The 18881-nt window shown below is 37.0% G+C and overlaps 1 protein-coding gene across 1 annotated transcript; it reads left to right on the plus strand.

The window, feature by feature from the left end:
- The first annotated feature begins 2094 nt into the window (after positions 1–2094).
- Positions 2095–18799, plus strand: gucy1b2 (guanylate cyclase 1, soluble, beta 2). The gene is made up of 14 exons (XM_065241136.2): positions 2095–2405; positions 2494–2588; positions 3196–3356; positions 3994–4093; positions 4208–4395; positions 5060–5171; positions 5464–5567; positions 5656–5872; positions 13936–14256; positions 14539–14687; positions 14875–15021; positions 15100–15254; positions 16619–16806; positions 17894–18799. Exons 2-14 carry the CDS (start codon positions 2498–2500, stop codon positions 18115–18117), a joined length of 2157 nt encoding a protein of 718 aa, XP_065097208.1. The 5' UTR covers positions 2095–2405; positions 2494–2497; the 3' UTR covers positions 18118–18799.
- The last annotated feature ends 82 nt before the right edge of the window (positions 18800–18881 follow it).

An 18881-nucleotide genomic window follows, 5' to 3' on the forward strand; every position in this document is an offset into this window, starting at 1 on the left:
TTTGGGGTTTTCTGAACTTGCTCATTGCAAGCAATGTTCCAAAGAATAGGTTCACAAAACATCTTGGGAAAGAAAAAAATACCCTGTTATTTCACTGCTTTTGTGCAAAAAAAAGATATAAGTTTAAGCATCAAATAATAATATTGTAATTTCTCTTAACGATGTATGTGGCCTGCTTAACCACTGGGAGGCGTAATATGTTGCAAGCTAAGACAAAAACGTAAACTCAAAAAGCTAAAATCGCTGTCTAGCTGAAAATAGTAAAAAAATATACAAATCTCGTAATTCTATTGATAACATACAAATCGAATCCACATTTACCGATCTTTACAAAATTATTTTTTAAACATCTATAGGACGAAATCGAACTGTGATTGGTCAATGATAAAAAGCCAACGACGAGCCAACTGACAACGAGCTCCTCAACTTTCCGAATAGGCTACTTGTAAGATAATTTTAAACCGCAAATTTACACTAAGAAACTTTATAGCCATTTATTTAAAAGAAAAAAAAACTATGAATTTCTAATTCTTATATTATTGGGCCTACATTATACTCGAGCAATTAAAACGGTTTCCCAGACAATTAATTTCAGACTAAAATGCATGTTTGAGCTGTCCCACATATCTTAAAATATGTCATTGTTTTGTATACAGATGCACACCAGTAACATGTTGTTTGTAAAAACACCTTAAATGTCTATAGTGGGCCAAGTCCTGGGTAGGCTATCTAACCGTTTGAGAAACCGCCCCTAAGTTATATGATATGATATGCCATACAATACCTTCCTATTATGTTCATTCAATCTCTCCCATACTTACGGCTTAAACGTGTATGATTTTTTTTCCAAAGTGCACTTTTAATACCGACAAATGTGGCAATTAAGTGCGCGTGATTCGTAAGTGGCGCCCTAAATGTCTAAAAAGTTTCCTAATACAAAGTAATCGGGTTTGCATAAAGGGGTAGAAGCTGAAAAACAATAACATTTTACCTTGATTCGTATTCTTCTCTGTCTCTTTCGACGCAGCTATTATCACGTCACTGCGAGCCTCCTTTTGTTACGCGCAGCTTTTTAACTTTGCAATTGACGATAAAGTACGAAACACAAGCTCCAAATATCCTACACAATGTCGTTAAAGTGACTTCAGGTGATCTTAAGGTGCGTTGAGAAGAGATGTGCATCGACTGCAGGGTATCACCGCTGCTTTTATTGGTTCCACCTTCGGGGTTTTCACTGGAGGAATTTCCACGGAAGTTTCACAGGTCTTCCAAAATAGGATACTCAAGATTCCTGTTTAGTCTGTTAAAGATGGTGGACAAACATAATAGATAAAAAGAGATTAGGATGTTCTAGGAAATAACTTTAAAAAATGTAAATAGCAAAACTTTCATTATTTTAAATCTTTTAAAAACTGTTTTATGTGTTTTACTGCAGTACATTATAAACCTCGCCTAGCAAAAGTGCCATGCGCACATGCAAAGCAATGCTGAAATTATTTAGCAAACATATTGAATTGCTATTAAATTGATCCAAAATAATCAGAACAATTCTGTTTAAGTTTTGATTTTGCTCTGTACTTTCCGTGATAAGCAATCTTCTATTGGTAGAGGTACAGTAAAAGTGAAAGAGAAAGCAGGCATACTTGCAGCAATGCTTCAACAATAAAAAAAAGGTTACAAAAGTTCATAACTTTCCCTTTATTACATTTTTTATTTATGAAACATCAAAAACCAACTGGTATAAAAATTGAGAGTAGGCCTATCATGTAAATGCTCAAAATATGCTAACCATGCATGCAAATCATGCTTTGAATCTAACAATAATCCTCACAGATCTATTAATACCTGTATTTATTTACCTTGTGGGGACATTTTTGTCACATTTTTTATTTAAGAAAACATCTTATAAATAACACCAAATTATGTTTATTTGAAAATGCATAAATGCAGAACACTTGCTATGAGGGTTAGGTTTGGGTTACGGAAAATAAAGTTGTCATTTTGTATATTATGGAAAGTCTCAATTAAACATGGAAATACAACATATACAGTATGTGTGTATGTGTGTGACTTGGGTACTGTAGAAAGGGAGTGTCTATGTAGATGTGGGGTTGCATAATCTATTAAATTTAAAGGGCATCTCCTGTTGGTCCAAGCAAGCGTTACAAACAGACTGTGGTGCATAGAAAGCAGTAGGTCGGGGTTAACAGCTGTGCTGGAAAAATGGTAAGTTTATGTATATAGTCGCTTTCTTAACATTGTAAATCGCATGCAGAATTGATTAAATGAAAGCTGTGTTTTATTATGATTCAACTATGATTTTTTTTACAGTACGGTTTTATTAATACTTGCTTGAAGTCACTGGTCATTGAAAAGTTTGGAGAAGACACATGGGAGAAATTGAGGTCTCTATAAAATACTGTGCTGTGTGTGTAAAAAAACACCTAAGTTTTATATTTGTTTCAACAACAAAAAAATTCTTTCCTTCTATAGGTTAATGGCTGAAGTCCAGGATACATTTATGACCTATGAAATTTATGACGATGTCATCACTCTGCGTTTGGTGCAAGAGGCTTGCAAAATGCTGGGTGAGCATTATGGTCAAGTTTTATACTTCCATAACTACATCTGTTGCATGTTTTTCATTTGCATTTCTCTGTCAGTTTGCATGTTTGTTTCCTCCCTTTTTTCATCTCAGCTAGTTAACATTATTTATTTTTCTACAACTTCAAGGTCCGTGTAGGGACTTTGTCTGATTCATAAGAATGTTTTACTTAAAAAGGTTGTTTTGAATGAATCCACTGCCATTGAATAACATGATGATAAGACCTGATAGAAAGAAAGAGTGGCAGACCCTGAAAACCTCACAGTCGAGCATACCATACCGCCTTGTATTCACCACGTCCTTGGAGACTTAAAGACATTGATCAAAGTGGCAGAGAGAGTGCTAACAATGTCCCTGCTGAAGAAACTCCACTGAGAGCTGGGCATTGATGTCCTAACCCGTCCTTCAATCTGTCCCTGAGTGACTGGACAAGGACAGGTGTGAATCACTGAGTGGATCACACCTGAACTCAGCGTCCCAAAACAATCTAATAAGACAGTTGCATGCATTTAAACGGGGATATTGACTGGCAGCACAAAAACATTTCTGGGGTTTGAAACTAATATATTTAGTTTTATTTGTCTTGCTAGATGTCTCGTCTGAAGTGGTTTTGAAGCTGTTTGGAGGGTACTTTTTTAGCTTTTGTAAGATGTCGGGATATGACACGATGTTGCGAACGCTTGGTGGAAACCTGGTGGAATTCATTGAGAATCTTGATGCTTTGCACAGTTATTTAGCATTGTCTTATGAGGTCAGTATCTTCTTTATAAACCCTCTTTTAATAATCTCTCATCTAATAGTTCTTATAAAATATAGTTAAAGCTTAATAGGTATTGCTGTTTTATAGCTGTTATATAGTAAAAACAACATTTAAATGGGACTTTTTTAAGATGTCAAATAAGTCTTGTATGAATGTATAGTTTTACCTCAAAATACCACATAGATAATTTATTATAGCATGTTAAAATTGCCACTTTGTAGGTGTGAGCAAAAATGTGACGTTTTTGGGTGTGCAAATGAGCTGATCTCTGCACAAAATGACAGTGCCATGGTTGGATAGTTCAGATTAAAGGGTGGTATTATCCCCTTCTGACATCACAAGGGGAGCCAAATTTCAATGACCTATTTTTTCACATGCTTCTGGAGAATGGTTTACCAAAACTAAGTTACTGGGTTGATCTTTTTCACATTTTCTAGGTTAATAGAAGCACTGGGGACCCAATTATAGCACTTAAACATGGAAAAATGTCCCCTTTAAAAAAATAAGCATTCTTCAATAGCTATTTAAACCATTTTTTATTTTTTCAGATCAAAAGCCTAGATTGCCTAATAGTTTTTGTGTTTCTTTTTTAAACCATTAGTTTGTAATGTGACTTACATAATTTTAGGCAATGAACGCTCCATCTTTTCGCGTGGAACGGCTGAATGATGGCCGAATTCTCCTTCACTATTACTCAGACAGGAAAGGGCTCTATCACATTGTGCCAGGTAAGACTTTTAAAAACATAATGAATTTATGAATGATAGGAAGAAAAGCATATCTTTATTAAGTGCTTTACATTAAGTAACTCTGTGGCATTTTTTTGTTATCTGTATGTTCAGGCATTATTGAGGCTGTAGCGAAGGATTTCTTTGACAGCGAGGTGACCATGACCATTCTGAATCAATCAGAGGAAGATGAGCGCACTGGGAAAAAGGAACATGTGGTTTTCCACATGGTGCAAAAGGATAAGGTGTCCAGAAGAAAGAAAGACCAGAAGCTGAAAGAGAGTGACGAGGTTGACAGGAAGGTTTGTTAAAACATTTCATAGCATGTATGACTGTTATGTTTTATACTTTTCTGTATTTTTTGTAAATACCAGATGCATTACAGCAAAGACCATACTGTAGATATTAACAGAATGCCACATTTGATTTCTTTTACTGTAAAGTTTTTTTTTGTAGCTCAAATAGTAGAGCATGGCGCAAGCCTGGAAAAGGTCTTGGGTTCGATTTCACACATCAGATATGCACACTCTACAAACCCAGACATTGTGTTAAATTAACACAGAAAATATGTTTATATTTAATCAAATAATGGGTTAAAACAACCCAGTAATTTGGGTTAAAACAACCCTGGGTATGTCCCATTTAAGGCTGAAAATATGTAGCATTTTTTAGAGTGTAGTGAAATAAAAGTTTTTACACAATATTGTGTTTGGAATCTAGTGAAGTAAAAGTCCCCCCACCAAAAAAAAAACACTTGTAAAAGTACAGATAATTGAAAAATGTACTTTAAAATAAATGAAAAGCTGGATGTGTAGCAAATTGTGGCCGCTTAGTGTAATGACTTTCCTTAAATACACTTTGATTATAGTAATGAGAATACTGATGCTTTAAAAACACCTATTTTTGTAAAAAAAAAAAGAGAGTTAAGTGCGTGAAAGTATGTAAGCATAACAACCATTTAAACAGGTCCAGGAAGATGCAATGAAGAAGATGAAGGCCAGGTATGCCAACCTGCAGATGTGTCCAAGGAAACGATCTCCATGGGAAATAGTGAGGAGCATTGTCATGTTGGGCCAAGGTTTGATTTATTTTTATTTTTTGTATAGCCATGTATTTACTTATTCAAGCCATCTGCCTTCGTTTAATTCTTTCTATACTGTATAAATGTTATATAAACAGTGTTCTTGTAGTTCCATGGTAAAGCACTGCATTAGCAATGCAAAAGGTTATTGGTTCAATCTCAGGAAACACACATGCTATAAAAATGTGTATCTTGAAATGCACAAGTATATAAACCATGTGAAATATATTTAACAAGTTTAAAAATTTCATTTTTTCTCTGTATGTCATTTATGTGCTTTATTTTTCAGGAAATCTGAGAAACTCCTTCACCCCCAGCTACCCAAACAGATTATGGATCGAAGAGCAAGCCTTCTGTAATGCTTTTCCTTTTCACATTGTTTTTGACCAAGATGTAAGGGACCTGTGTATTTCTTTTGAGTAATGATGCTCAGCTTTGAGAAATGCATAACGTTTGAAATCATTTTGAATCTCCTTTTCAGCTGGTGGTGAAGCACACAGGTGTGAACATTCAGAAGTTTGTTCCTGGACTCCAGACTGTGGGTATTCGTTTGGATGAATACTTTACCATCGTTCACCCAGAAGTTACCTTTAACATCCAGAGTATCAAGAAGTTCATCAACAGCCAGTTTGTACTGAAGACCAGGAGGGAAATGTTACCAGAGATCCAACAAAACCAGGCAATACTAAAGCTGCGAGGTACAGTATCCATAAAATCAGCTACAGTAAATAATAACATAATAGCCAGATGGATATTCTATCACATTTATATAATATAGCATAATAGTTCTGTGTTCAGGATTATTTGGGCGGGGCTTAACTGGAAGTTCGATGACGCACTGTAGCCACCGAGCTTGGCCCCGCCTCTAGCATAATCGCGAGAATCCATTCAGGTGGAAGAGGTGTTTGAAAGTTGAGAGAGACGGCAGCTCTCCCACAAATGGGCGTGGTTTTAGCGCAGACAGTGGACACGCCCCCAAATGTTGGAGAGCAGAGAATCCTTAGCAAATGTGCATTAATTATGCTTATCAATTTTGCCCTCTAGATCAGTGGTTCTTAACGTTATTCCTCGAGGCCCACTGCCCTGCACATTTTGTATGTCTCCCTTATTTAACACACCTGATTCAAATCATCAGCTCATTAGAAGAGATCTCAATGAACTGAACTGAGTCTGCCAGATAAAAGAGACATACAAAACATGCAGGGCAGTGGGCCTCCAGGAATAACGTTAAGAACCACTGCTCTAGATTCTAAAGTGGTATTTTAAGAGTCCTTGAGAAATCCATATAATTTATATGCTAATGCACATACACTCACCTAAAGGATTATTAGGAACACCTGTTCAATTTCTTATTAATGCAATTAACTAATTAACCAATTACATGGCAGTTGCTTCAATGCATTTAGGGGTGTGATCCGGTCAAGAAAATCTCCTGAACTCCAAACTGAATGTCAGAATGGGAAAGTAAGGTGATTTAAGCAATTTTGAGCGTGGCATGGTTGTTGGTGCCAGACGGGCTGGTCTGAGTATTTCACAATCTGCTCAGTTACTGGGATTTTCACACACAACCATTTCTAGGGTTTACAAAGAATGGTGTAAAAAGGAAAAAGCATCCAGTATGCGGCAGTCCTGTGGATGAAAATGCCTTGTTGATGCTAGAGGTCAGAGGAGAATGGGCCGACTGATTCAAGCTGATAGAAGAGCAACTTTGACTGAAATAACCACTCATTACAACCGAGGTATGCAGCAAAGCATTTGTGAAGCCACAACACGCACAACCTTGAGGCGGATGGGCTACAACAGCAGAAGACCCCACCGGGTACCACTCATCTCCACTACAAATAGGAAATAGAGGCTACAATTTGCATGAGCTCACCAAAATTGGACAGTTGAAGACTGGAACAATTTTGCATGGTCTCGATTTCTGTTGAGACATTCAGATGGTAGAGTCAAAATTTGGCGTAAACCGAATGAGAACATAGATCCATCATGCCTTGTTACCACTGTGCAGGCTGGTAGGGGTGGTGTAATGGTGCGGGGGATGTTTTCTTGGCACACTTTAGGCCCCTTAGTGCCAAATGGGCATCATTTGAATACCACGGCTTACCTGAGCATTGTTTCTGACCATGTCCATCCCTTTATGACCACCATGTACCAATCCTCTGATGGCTACTCCCAGTAGGATAATGCACCATGTCACAAAGCTCAAATCATTTCAAATTGGTTTCTTAAACATGACAATAAGTTCACTGTACTAAAATGGCCCCCACAGTCACCAGATCTCAACCCAATAGAGCATCTTTGGGATGTGGTGGAACGGGAGCTTCGTGCCCTGGATCAGCATCCCACAAATCTTCATCAACTGCAAGATGCTGTCCTATCAATATGGGCCAACATTTCTAAAGAATGCTTTCAGCACCTTGTTGCAGGGGCGTGTCTAGAGGGGGGGCATTGGGTGGCACCGCCCCCCCTTGGAATATGATTGGCCCCCCCTGGTGCCCCCCCTCCAATCTCATTGGGCCAGCTAGATTTACTGTCAACCTGAAAATGTCCACCGCACCATTGGACCAGAGAGCTGTCAATCACTTTTTGATTTGAGACTCCCGCGAACGCGAAGCGAGCACAGTAGTTGCGCGTTTTTAAACAGGAGGAAAGAGACACCAAGACACCCAACGCACCTTTGGACCAGTTGTCAATCACTGTTTGATTTGAGACTCGTGCGCACGCGAAGAAGGAGCGGGCAACCCGCCACAGACTCAACACAGGCACAAATCAACACAAATCAAATAGATTTCTCATGATAACCATTTACATTTTATTTTACTATTTAAAACGGCTTCGTTCGCTTTTGCAAGCGCTCAGCAGCGCCTCTCTCTCTCTCGCTCGCGTGCACGCTTTCTCACTGCTGCGTGCGGAACCTCGACAGTGCCTCTCTTACATGACACTGAGTGAAGGAGTTAAAAGTTGGCGGTGTTTTCCACCTGGGTTCCTCCGTGTACTTGTCTTTTCACGTAAAAGTTAACAGTCAACAGATGTTACTGACAGAAAAGACTGTTGATCGAGTATCACGACTTAAAGGTTAGTAGTGTTTTCCCACACAGACACACACCAGTTCTCTGTGCACGAGCTCTCTCTCTCCCTATGGTGCGGTTTGCGCGCGCACGCGTAACAGTATTCTCTGATATTTTTGAATTTGCGCTGAATTGTCTGCGCTATACGCGATCTACAATTAAACTAAAAAGCTATTTTAATTTAAAATTAAAAGCGCTCATAAACACAATCAGATGAGAAGAGCAACCCTGCATGAGACGCACAGGTAATCCGAAATCACCTCGTATCAGCTCTTCAATGTAAATTGTATCAGACAATGTCGCATTTAAATCAGGATTTTAGCAGTATTAAGTAACAGCTGGTTGTATTAAACACGAGGTGTTATTGGGTCGTGTTTAGTCGCTATTTTAAACTCTTTCTTTATGTCTGACAACAGAACAGATAATATGTAAAAATAGCATTCAGTTGTGTTAAAATAAAAATAATAAACAATAAAAGTCAAATCAGACAGAGTAGAAAAACACATTTTTAAGTAGGGCTAATATTTTCCCAAAATCCTGATATGATGAATCCCTATATAAAGAAAAAGCTGGCACTCCTCAGACAGGGAAGGAAATTAAAAGGGACAGAAGTTTACATCAACGAACATCTTGCTAAGAAAAATGCGGAAATTGCAAGGAAAGCACGCTTACTCCGAAAACAAAACAAGATCCAGGCAACATGGTCAAGAAATTGTAAAATCTACATCAAATTACACGGGTCGACACCTGAGGAAGCGAAAGTGCTTCTTATCAGGGATATCACCGAGCTGGATAAATATGATGATGAAAGTACGAATCAAGAGCAACACAGGCATGCATAAGGTAACTGAATACACAGTCCTACTGAACTGAAATTGTTAAAGTACAATGAGCATGACAAACTTGGTCAGAAATTCATTTGATACATATGACCAATTGAACTTGGAAACCTACAAATATACCGAACATAAACCACAAGATATAGAAAATGACATTGATCCAGATAATAACTTTTACAGTGGAACCCACAGCAATTGTGAATATTATACAATTGAACAGTTCAGAAAAAATATTAAAATGGATGGCACGATATCAATAATACATTTCAATAGCAGGAGTCTTATAGCAAATCTTTCAAAACTTAAACAGTGCCTAAAAGATGTAGAAAAAAAATTCACAGCAATTGCCATAACAGAGACTTGGCTCACTACAGAACATCAGGATTTGGCTGAGATTGAGGGATACGAACTGTATTTCATCAATAGGAAGCAATTAAAGGGTGGGGGGGTTGCATTGTATATAGACAAGAGTTATCATTGTAAAATAGTTAGTAAAATGTCTTTTGTTGTAGATACAATCATGGAATGCATTACAGTACAAATTGAAATGGGAAAATCTAAAAATATTCTAATTAGTTGTATTTATAGGAAACCAGGATCAAATATTGATATATTTAATGAAAAAATTACAGAAATATTTAGTGATAGCATTAACAAAAAAATGGTTATTATTTGTGGAGACTTTAATATTGACTTGCTTAACCCACAAGAACATACTAAAACTACAGAGTTCATTAATTTGATGTACAGCCTTAGTTTATATCCCACAATTACACGACCAACCAGAATCACAACAAATAGTGCTACACTAATTGACAATATATTTACTAATGTTATTGATTGTAAAGTTGAAAGTGGACTAATAATAAATGACATTAGTGATCATCTGCCAGTCTTTGCAAACATATATAGCCGTATTAAGACCAGGAAAGACTGTAAAAAATATACAATGACCAGACACAGAACCCAAGAAAGTATCAATAAATTTAAAGAGGATTTAATGAAACAAGACTGGGGTAAAGTGTATGTAGAAAATGTGAATGAAGCCTATGATACATTTCTGACTGTTTTAACATCACTTTATGAAAAAAACTGCCCTCTTGTAAAGAAAGAAGTAAAACAGATAGTTGATGAAAAACCATGGTTAACTAATGGAATACTAAATGCATGTAAGAAGAAAAATGCGTTATACAAAGAGTTTTTAAGGAAGAGGACAAAAGAAGCAGAACAGAAATATAAGATATATAAAAATAAACTCATCAGAATTATGAGAAGCAATAAAAAGAATTATTATAGTAAATTATTAGAGGATAACAGAAGTAATGCAAGGAACACCTGGATGGTTTTGAATAAAATTATTAAGAAAAAGAAAGACAAATCAGAAGACACTAGCTATTTCATTACTAAAAATAGAACAGAGGTTATGGATATCTCCTTGGCTGCAAATGAATTTAATGATTTTTTTGTTGGAGTTGGTCCAGGTTTAGCTGAGGAATTTGCAGAAACTGAAAAAATTACAGATGTGATAAGTAAGAATGTTAATATAAAAGAATCTATGTTTATTATGGGAATTGATGAAAAGGAAATTATTGACATTGTTAAAGCATTTAAGAGTAAAAAGTCCACTGACTGGAATGGCATTGACATGTGTATGGTCAAAAGTATTATTGAATGTGTTGTTAAACCTCTAACTTATTTATGTAATCAATCTCTGATAACTGGAGTCTTTCCAGACAAAATGAAATTGGCAAAGGTGATACCATTATATAAGGCTGGTGATAAACATACACTCTCAAATTACAGACCTGTTTCACTGCTCTCACAATTCTCAAAAATATTAGAGAAATTATTCTCTACAAGGCTTGAAAAATTCATTAAAAAACATAATATACTGTGTGATCAGCAATATGGGTTCAGGGCTAACAGGACAACTTCACATGCACTTATTCAATTTGTGGAAGAAATATCAACAGCAATAGAACAAAAAAAATATGCAGTGGGGTTATTCTTGGATCTTAAAAAGGCATTTGACACAGTAGACCATAATTTATTGACTATGAAATTGTACAATTATGGTATTAGGGGGACTGCACTTTCTTGGTTAAAAAGTTATTTACATAATAGACAACAATATGTTGAACTGCAAAACCAGAAATCAGAGATAAAGAAAATTACTTGTGGGGTCCCCCAGGGGTCAGTGTTGGGACCATTGCTGTTTATTTTGTATATAAATAATGTATGGGAAGTGTCAACAAAATTGAAAACCATTCTATTTGCTGATGACACAAATTTCATCTGTTCCGGGGAAAATTTGGAACAACTCTTGGATACTTTAGAAAATGAATTAACAAAGTTGAAAAGTTGGTTTGACGCAAATAAATTAACATTGAATTTAAGTAAAACAAAATTTATAATTTTTGGTAATCGAACAATACCTTTGCACAAAAAACTTATGATAAATGACATTGAAATAGAAAAAGTAAAAGAATATAAATTTTTGGGAGTAATAATAGATGATAAACTTTGTTGGAAGCCACATATTCAATATATTAAGACTAAAATATCCAAATTAATTGCCATACTGTATAAAACCAATTACCTATTAAATCAACGCTCATTGTATACATTATACTGTTCCTTCATAATGCCATACATTACTTATTGTTTGGAAGTGTGGGGGAACACTTACAAAACGAACACGGAACCTATTTTTATTCTTCAAAAAAGAGCCTTAAGAATTGTAAATAAAACCACTTATAGAGCATCAACTAATCCATTTTTTATTAAATTAAAAGTTCTAAAATTTAGAGATATGGTTGAGTTTAAAACTGCACAAATTATGTACAAAGTAAAAAATCATCAGTTATCGAACAGTATCCAAGGGCTGTTTCAAATGAGAGATAGCAAGCATAACTTAAGAGGAGAGTCAGTTTTTCAAAAGAAACATATTAGAACAAATGCCAAATATCACTGTGTTACAACTAAAGGAGTTAATGTATGGAATAGCTGCAGTGACAAGATGAAATCATGTACAACAATTAGTAAATTCAAGAGATTATTTAAAAATCATGTATTGAATGGCTATAAGAAGGACTTGAGGTTATAGTATGGTATATTGAAAGAAATGAAAATAGTGTTGTAGGTATGTATGCATGTTTGCATCTGTCTGTGGTCTATGTATGTATGGGTATATGTGAGCTGTAGGTAGGTAGATATGAGGTGAATATTTATGTAAATAAGAATTGTGTGGAATCCTTGTGTATTTATCTAATTGATAAAACTAGAGAAAGGGGGTGGGATTTGAAAAGTTTATGAACTTCTTCCTACTCCTTTTGAACATGGGAATATATTTGTGTTTTTGAATTATTTATTATTTATAATAATTTTGGTTGAAAGTGCTGAGAAGTACATGTCCTTATTTATCTGTCATTTTTTTTATTTTTATTTTTTGTTTGTTTTGTATGTATGTATACACAGTATAAATACTTTATTATTATATGTATATTTTTGTATTTTTATCACATGTTCAAATAAACTTATTATTATTATGTCAGAACGTTAACTATACCAGCTACACGCAACTCTGTGTAATTTAGATAACCTATGTAGTGGAAGATTTTTGATTTTTATTTTAATTATAGTCTATGAACTTAAATTGTTAAATGGAAAATCCTGTTCTTCCGTTCTAGTGAAAGATTTCTGTTCTTTCCATCTGTTCAGTAGTAAAATGTCCAAAGACTAGAACATTATGCAAAGTCCTACCAGATAAGATAAAGGGGGGCTAGTGAATGACATAAGTAACAAATGATGAACAAGTGGAGAAACTCAGTAAACGGTAGAGTTTCACTGAGAACAAAATAATTTCTTCTATTTGACCAGATGTGCTTCAACTGATAGGTTTCTTAGTCATTGATAAATTGAAGGTTTATTTTCTAAGTGACGCTGGAACTATGATGAAATCTTTGGATGGATCATGGGTAGAGATGGGATGACTGTGTTTTTCAGTATCTTACTATGAATATGTGCTCAACCTTGTAAACGGGGCTCTTAGGTTTTTAAACTTCTAGCACCACTGGGGTGAGAGCCTATTCTGCAGAATATATTAAATTCAGACAAAGAAAATTCTGTCGACAGTGTGTCTGTGTGATCCTTGACTTTCACTAGTGAGTATTATTTGATGCGGCTAAAATTCCACGACACCTACTTAAAGGAATAGTTCACTTAATTTAAATGGTCATATACCTAAACTTGTTTCAAACCTGTATGAGTTTCTTTCTTCTGCTGAACACAAAAAAGAAGAAATTAAGAATGTTGGTAACCAAAATCAGTTGATGGATCCCATTGACTTCATATGTAGGAACAAAATAACATGGAAGTCAATGGGGTTCATCAACTTTATGGCTACTAAGATTCTTCAAAATATTTTATTTTGTGTTCAGCAGAAGAAAAACTCATACATGTTTGAAATAACTTTAGGACGAGTAAATTATGACAATTTATTTAAAGTGAACTATTCTGGAACAGAACTGTGTTGTCTAATCCATGCAAAATACAAAAAATTAATACCATCTATATTAGAGCATGTGGCATTGCACAAGATTTTGGGAACCTTGCTTAATATTTTCTAAACCAGTATTTATTTTCATTTGAATTTTCTGATTGGCCCCCCCTAACTGGTTCTTGGTCCCCCCTGTGCCCCCCCATTTATAAAATCCTGGAATCGCCCCTGCCTTGTTGAATCAAAGCCATGTAGAATTAAGGCAGTTCTGAAGGCGAAAGGGGGTCAAACACAGTATTAGAATGGTGTTCCTAATAATCCTTTAGGTGAGTGTATATGTATATGTGTTTCAGGACAGATGATGTGGATGGAGTCGCTGAATTGCATGATCTACCTGTGTTCACCTAAGCTACGGAGCCTTCAGGAGCTGGAAGAGAGGGGTCTCCACCTGGCCGACATTGCCCAGCATGACACCACGCGAGATCTGATCCTGCTTAACCAGCAGAGACTGGCGGAGATCGAGCTTTCCAATCAGCTGGAAAGGAAAAAAGAGGAACTGCGAATCCTCTCACGCAACCTGGAGATCGAGAAGCAGAAGTCAGAAAAGCTTCTTTATGCCATGCTGCCAACACATGTCGCCAACCAGCTTAAAGAGGGCAAAAGAGTGGAGGCAGGTAATGAAACCAGAGGAACACCCAGCAGGAGAATGACATACCTAAAGTATTTCTATAAATGTCATAAACATATGACAGACACCTTTATACACTATCAGAAAAATGGTCACTGAAGCGGTACCCTTCAAAAAAACATGCACCTAAAGAGTTGATATTAGTACCTTAGAGTACATATTTGTACCAAATGTTGCCGTATCTGTACCTAAATACTACATGGGTACTAGTGACAGCTTGGGAAAATTTATCCTAATGATCTTTAAATGATCACGCTTTTTCTTGCAGGCGAGTTTAAAGTGTGCACCATCCTTTTTAGTGACGTGGTCACGTTTACTAACATCTGCGCAGCCTGTGAACCCATTCAGATAGTCAACATGCTCAACGCCATGTACTCCAGATTTGATCGTCTTACGAACGTTCATGGCGTTTACAAGGTATGTGTGAGATCAGATACTGTTTGACCCAGTGCACATACAGTTAACAATAACAAAAAATGATAATAAATAACTGTTATGGCACTGTGGTACAGTGATGGTAGGCTATTTGATAATTCTGTTAACAAATACAACCTTAGAAGTACATTAAAACATGCTCTAAATCACATGAACCACCTTACACCAGGTGGAGACGATAGGCGACGCTTACATGGTGGTTGGAGGTGTGCCCGTGCCTACAGACACACATGCAGAGCGAGTGGCAAACTTTGCCCTCGGGATGAGAATTGCAGCGAGGGAGGTGACAAGCCCGATCACAGGACAGCCGATACAGGTGCCAGTCCAGTGTATGATACACAATTGAATGTGTATCTACATCAAATTAATAAATAGGTTTATTGTCTCATTATAGATACGAGTGGGCCTGCACACTGGTCCAGTGTTGGCTGGTGTGGTAGGTGAGAAGATGCCCCGTTACTGCCTGTTCGGAGACACAGTAAACACAGCTTCCCGAATGGAGAGCCACGGAGTCCCGGACCACATACACCTGAGTCCCTTCACCTACAGGTTATCACCAATCACTCGTTTTTACATGTCATATGAAAACAAAATAAGCACAGACATTATTTTGACTTAAAGGGGGGGTGCATGTTGACATTTGAAATCACCTAAACAAACACGCCGCTACCTCAATAGAATCTGGACCTTCATTTGATAGACCCGCTCCACACATACGTAACCTCAGTTAGTAGACACGCCCCTTACTGCTGATTGGCTACAAGTGTGTTTTGATAGTAGCCCGGCTCCCTTTTCCAAAGTGTTCCTGCCTTTAATACATTGGTTAGGATTGTTCAAAACAAAGTTTTTTAAAGGGATAGTTCACCCAAAAATGTAAATTCTGTGATCATATACTTACCCTCACGTTGTTCCAAACCTGTATAAATTTCTTTGTTCTTTAACAAATTTTAATAACCAAACCGATCTGGGGCACCATTCGCTTCCATAGTAGTATTTTTTTCCTACTATGGAAGTCAATTGTGCCACTGATCTAGCCTGGCTCCGCCCTCCTACGTGCTTCCGCTTATTTTTTATTTCGCTTCAGCAGTACGTCTGGGATTTCTCTATAGAGTTTCGTTTTCTCCTGCAAAAATCTGCAGGACCAATCAGCGAACAGATGGGGGTGGCTAAGAACAATGACGTTGAGGTCGTGCGTCAGTTTGAGTTGTAGTTCAGTAATGGCAGCGGAGAAAGACGTGAGAAAAGCTATTCGGTCCGTTGTTGCAAAACTGCCGAATATACACAAGTTAAAGCCGGAGCAAGAACCAGGTTTGCTAACTTTTGTTTGTTTGATTATTCTGACTTGTTGTTTCCAGACGGTTTCGGTGCATGATATACGTCACGACCACATGTTAGCGATTGGCTTTGGCAGATCCTGAGTGACTCTGGGCATATCCAATAGTTTTAAACTTCAACAATGGACCCTCCTTAACGGAAGTAATGCTTTGCTATGGAGCGTGGCCAGACTCTCTGTACAAATGAAATGAATGTACGAGAGTCTGGTTATACCAGGCTACCACTGATCTGCTTTGTTACAAACATTCTTCAAAATATCTTTCTTTGTATTCAGCACTCAGCAGAACAAAGAAATGTATACAAGTTTGGAACAACTTAAGGATGAGTAAATAATCACCGAATTTAAATATTTTCGTGCCTTAAAGGGATACATTAATTGTATTTGTTGTGGCTTCTATAAAAATGTGTAACAATATTACTTGGCTAGAAAAATTTGTCTTGATGTACACTCAATTTCTGGTTCTTCTAGGAAGATTTTTAAGAGTGTAAGCTGTCCACAAGGTCTATACTGGAAAAAATATCTGAATGGAGATGAACAATGCTAAACAGAAGTGATGCACATTGTTTCCTGTCCACAGTGTGTTAAAGAACAAAAGCTATGAGATCATTGAGAGAGGGGAGATTGAGGTCAAAGGGAAAGGTCTGATGGAAACATATTTCCTACGGAAGAATCTGCGAATGACCGATGAGGAGATCATGGGTCTGGTAGATGGAGAGATGTGCGTGTACCAAGATAACCCGGAGGATGTGACAGATGAAAAGAAGGGTGAGAAACTTTTTCCTTTTGATGAAACAAAAAAATTATAAGTATATGATATTGGAGTTAAAATGGATCACAGTGCTATACTGCATTACATTGCATTTGGCAAACAGTTTTATTCAAATATAAAAATTTTATATATAAATATTTTATCACGTTTTTTTTTTTTTTTTTTGGAGTCAAACCCATGACCACTGCACGGCTAAAGTAGTGCTCTACCTATTGAGCTTTGATTTCACTACTTTCACCTATACAGTAGTTCACTAGTTCGCCTGTGCGTTCAGGTCTTAATGAGTAATGGTAAACGAACTTGAATGAGAGGAGAGAAGGAGGAGATGGGGAGGAGGAGGGATGCCGGAAAAAATTGCAGCTGGACGCGGAGGCCTGAAGGCTGCCTTATATACACCCATGATGATGATGATTGACAGGCCTGAATGTTTAGGCTCCTCCCAAACCTACGTATAGAACTACATTAAAGCAACACTAAAGAGTTTTGTTTAACCTTAAAATAATGTTTTCAAAAAAGCTTCAGTCGTTCATCCACTCGAAACAGCGTGAACGGCACTTTCACATTCGCTTTGCAGCCCTCTATCGGCCAAAACCGCACTAAAGAAGTTTCCAACCGTCGGGTCGCGGTCCTGTAGTTCGAGTGAAAACTACAAAAACTTCCTTAACGGCAGACCTACAATCCAATCAGAGCCAGCTTTACTGCAGTTGGCTAAATTATTTACGACAGTGGTAATAGACAATTCCGCTTCCAACCTGTAGGGGGAGCAAAGAGCAAAAACTCTTTAGTGTTGCTTTAAGTTACACTGGATTGTATTTGTTAAACCATCCCGAAAATGGAGTTTGAACCCCGGCTTAACCTTTTTGTGTGGAGTTTGCATGTTCTCCCTGTGTCAACATAGGTTTACTCCAGTTTCCTCCCACAGGTTCAAAGACATGCAATCAAATTGTCCTTCACCCAACGTGTGTATGGATTAACCGGTTCTTGCCATGAATATAGCTATAAATACTGGAATGGTGTTAAGAACAAACAAACATCTGCAAAATGTGTAAATGTAAAAAGCCAAATAACAATTTTTTTCCCCAGAGGAGACATCTGAAACAAATTCTGTGCAAAATGTTGAAATGAAAGAAGTTGCAAATGGGACAAATAACACTTCATCACCATCTCTTCACCCAAACAACATCTCTTCTGATCAGTTAATTCGGTTTGACATCACTCCGGCATACGACAGCCACAGTGATCTGAGACATCCATACAATGGACTTCATTCAGATAATCTCGGCACTAAATTCTGTTCTATTCTTTAAGACATCCACAATTTGTACCATATTTAAAAGATTTCAGGCTTCATATACAATATAACATAAAGCCTGCGGTGTCGTGTTTTTTGTCATGGGCATTGTGCAGTGCTTAATGGCTGTTTGTTCGAAGCTTTTTAAGAAACGGCTGGGGATTTCTGCTTTGTGGACTCCGAGTTGTCATCTGGGAAAGTCAAGCCTACATGCTGAGTCCCTCTGTGGAGCCCAGCTTCATTTGCACCTGTTGCTTGCCTCCCGGCGATGGGCAGCAAAAGAACCATCCTGCTGGGAAAGCTAATTTCCCTCTGGAAAAATGAATCATGTTATTGACTGTTTTCATGTGGAAATCAGATGGCAAACACAGATGACCGGAGGAACTTGATAAACATGTGACCTGCGTGTGATAGCACATCTTAAGTCATTTTTAAGTTTGTGATTCGCTGTTTTCTTTATAAATGTTAAAAATATTCTGTTAAGATTAAACCTTGATGTCTTTAATATTTACTGAGTAAGGTCATGTCAAAGATTGAAATCAAACTAATCTCATCATTAGATTATGAGACTATATCTTGGATTTCACAGACAGGGTCACATATGACAGGTTAAAAAGTAAAGTGCATGATGCCATTAAAGCGAACATGGGAAATTCATCTCAATTATTTAATTAATCTTCACACTCTTTAAAGCATTTTCAGTAATCCTACCTAACATACTTAACACAGAATAATATTTTACTCTCAAATAAAAATGTTGACAATATAAAAGCATTTCAT

This window comes from Paramisgurnus dabryanus, chromosome 14 (genome assembly GCF_030506205.2).
Source record: "Paramisgurnus dabryanus chromosome 14, PD_genome_1.1, whole genome shotgun sequence".
NCBI classification, from domain to species: Eukaryota; Metazoa; Chordata; class Actinopteri; order Cypriniformes; family Cobitidae; genus Paramisgurnus; species Paramisgurnus dabryanus.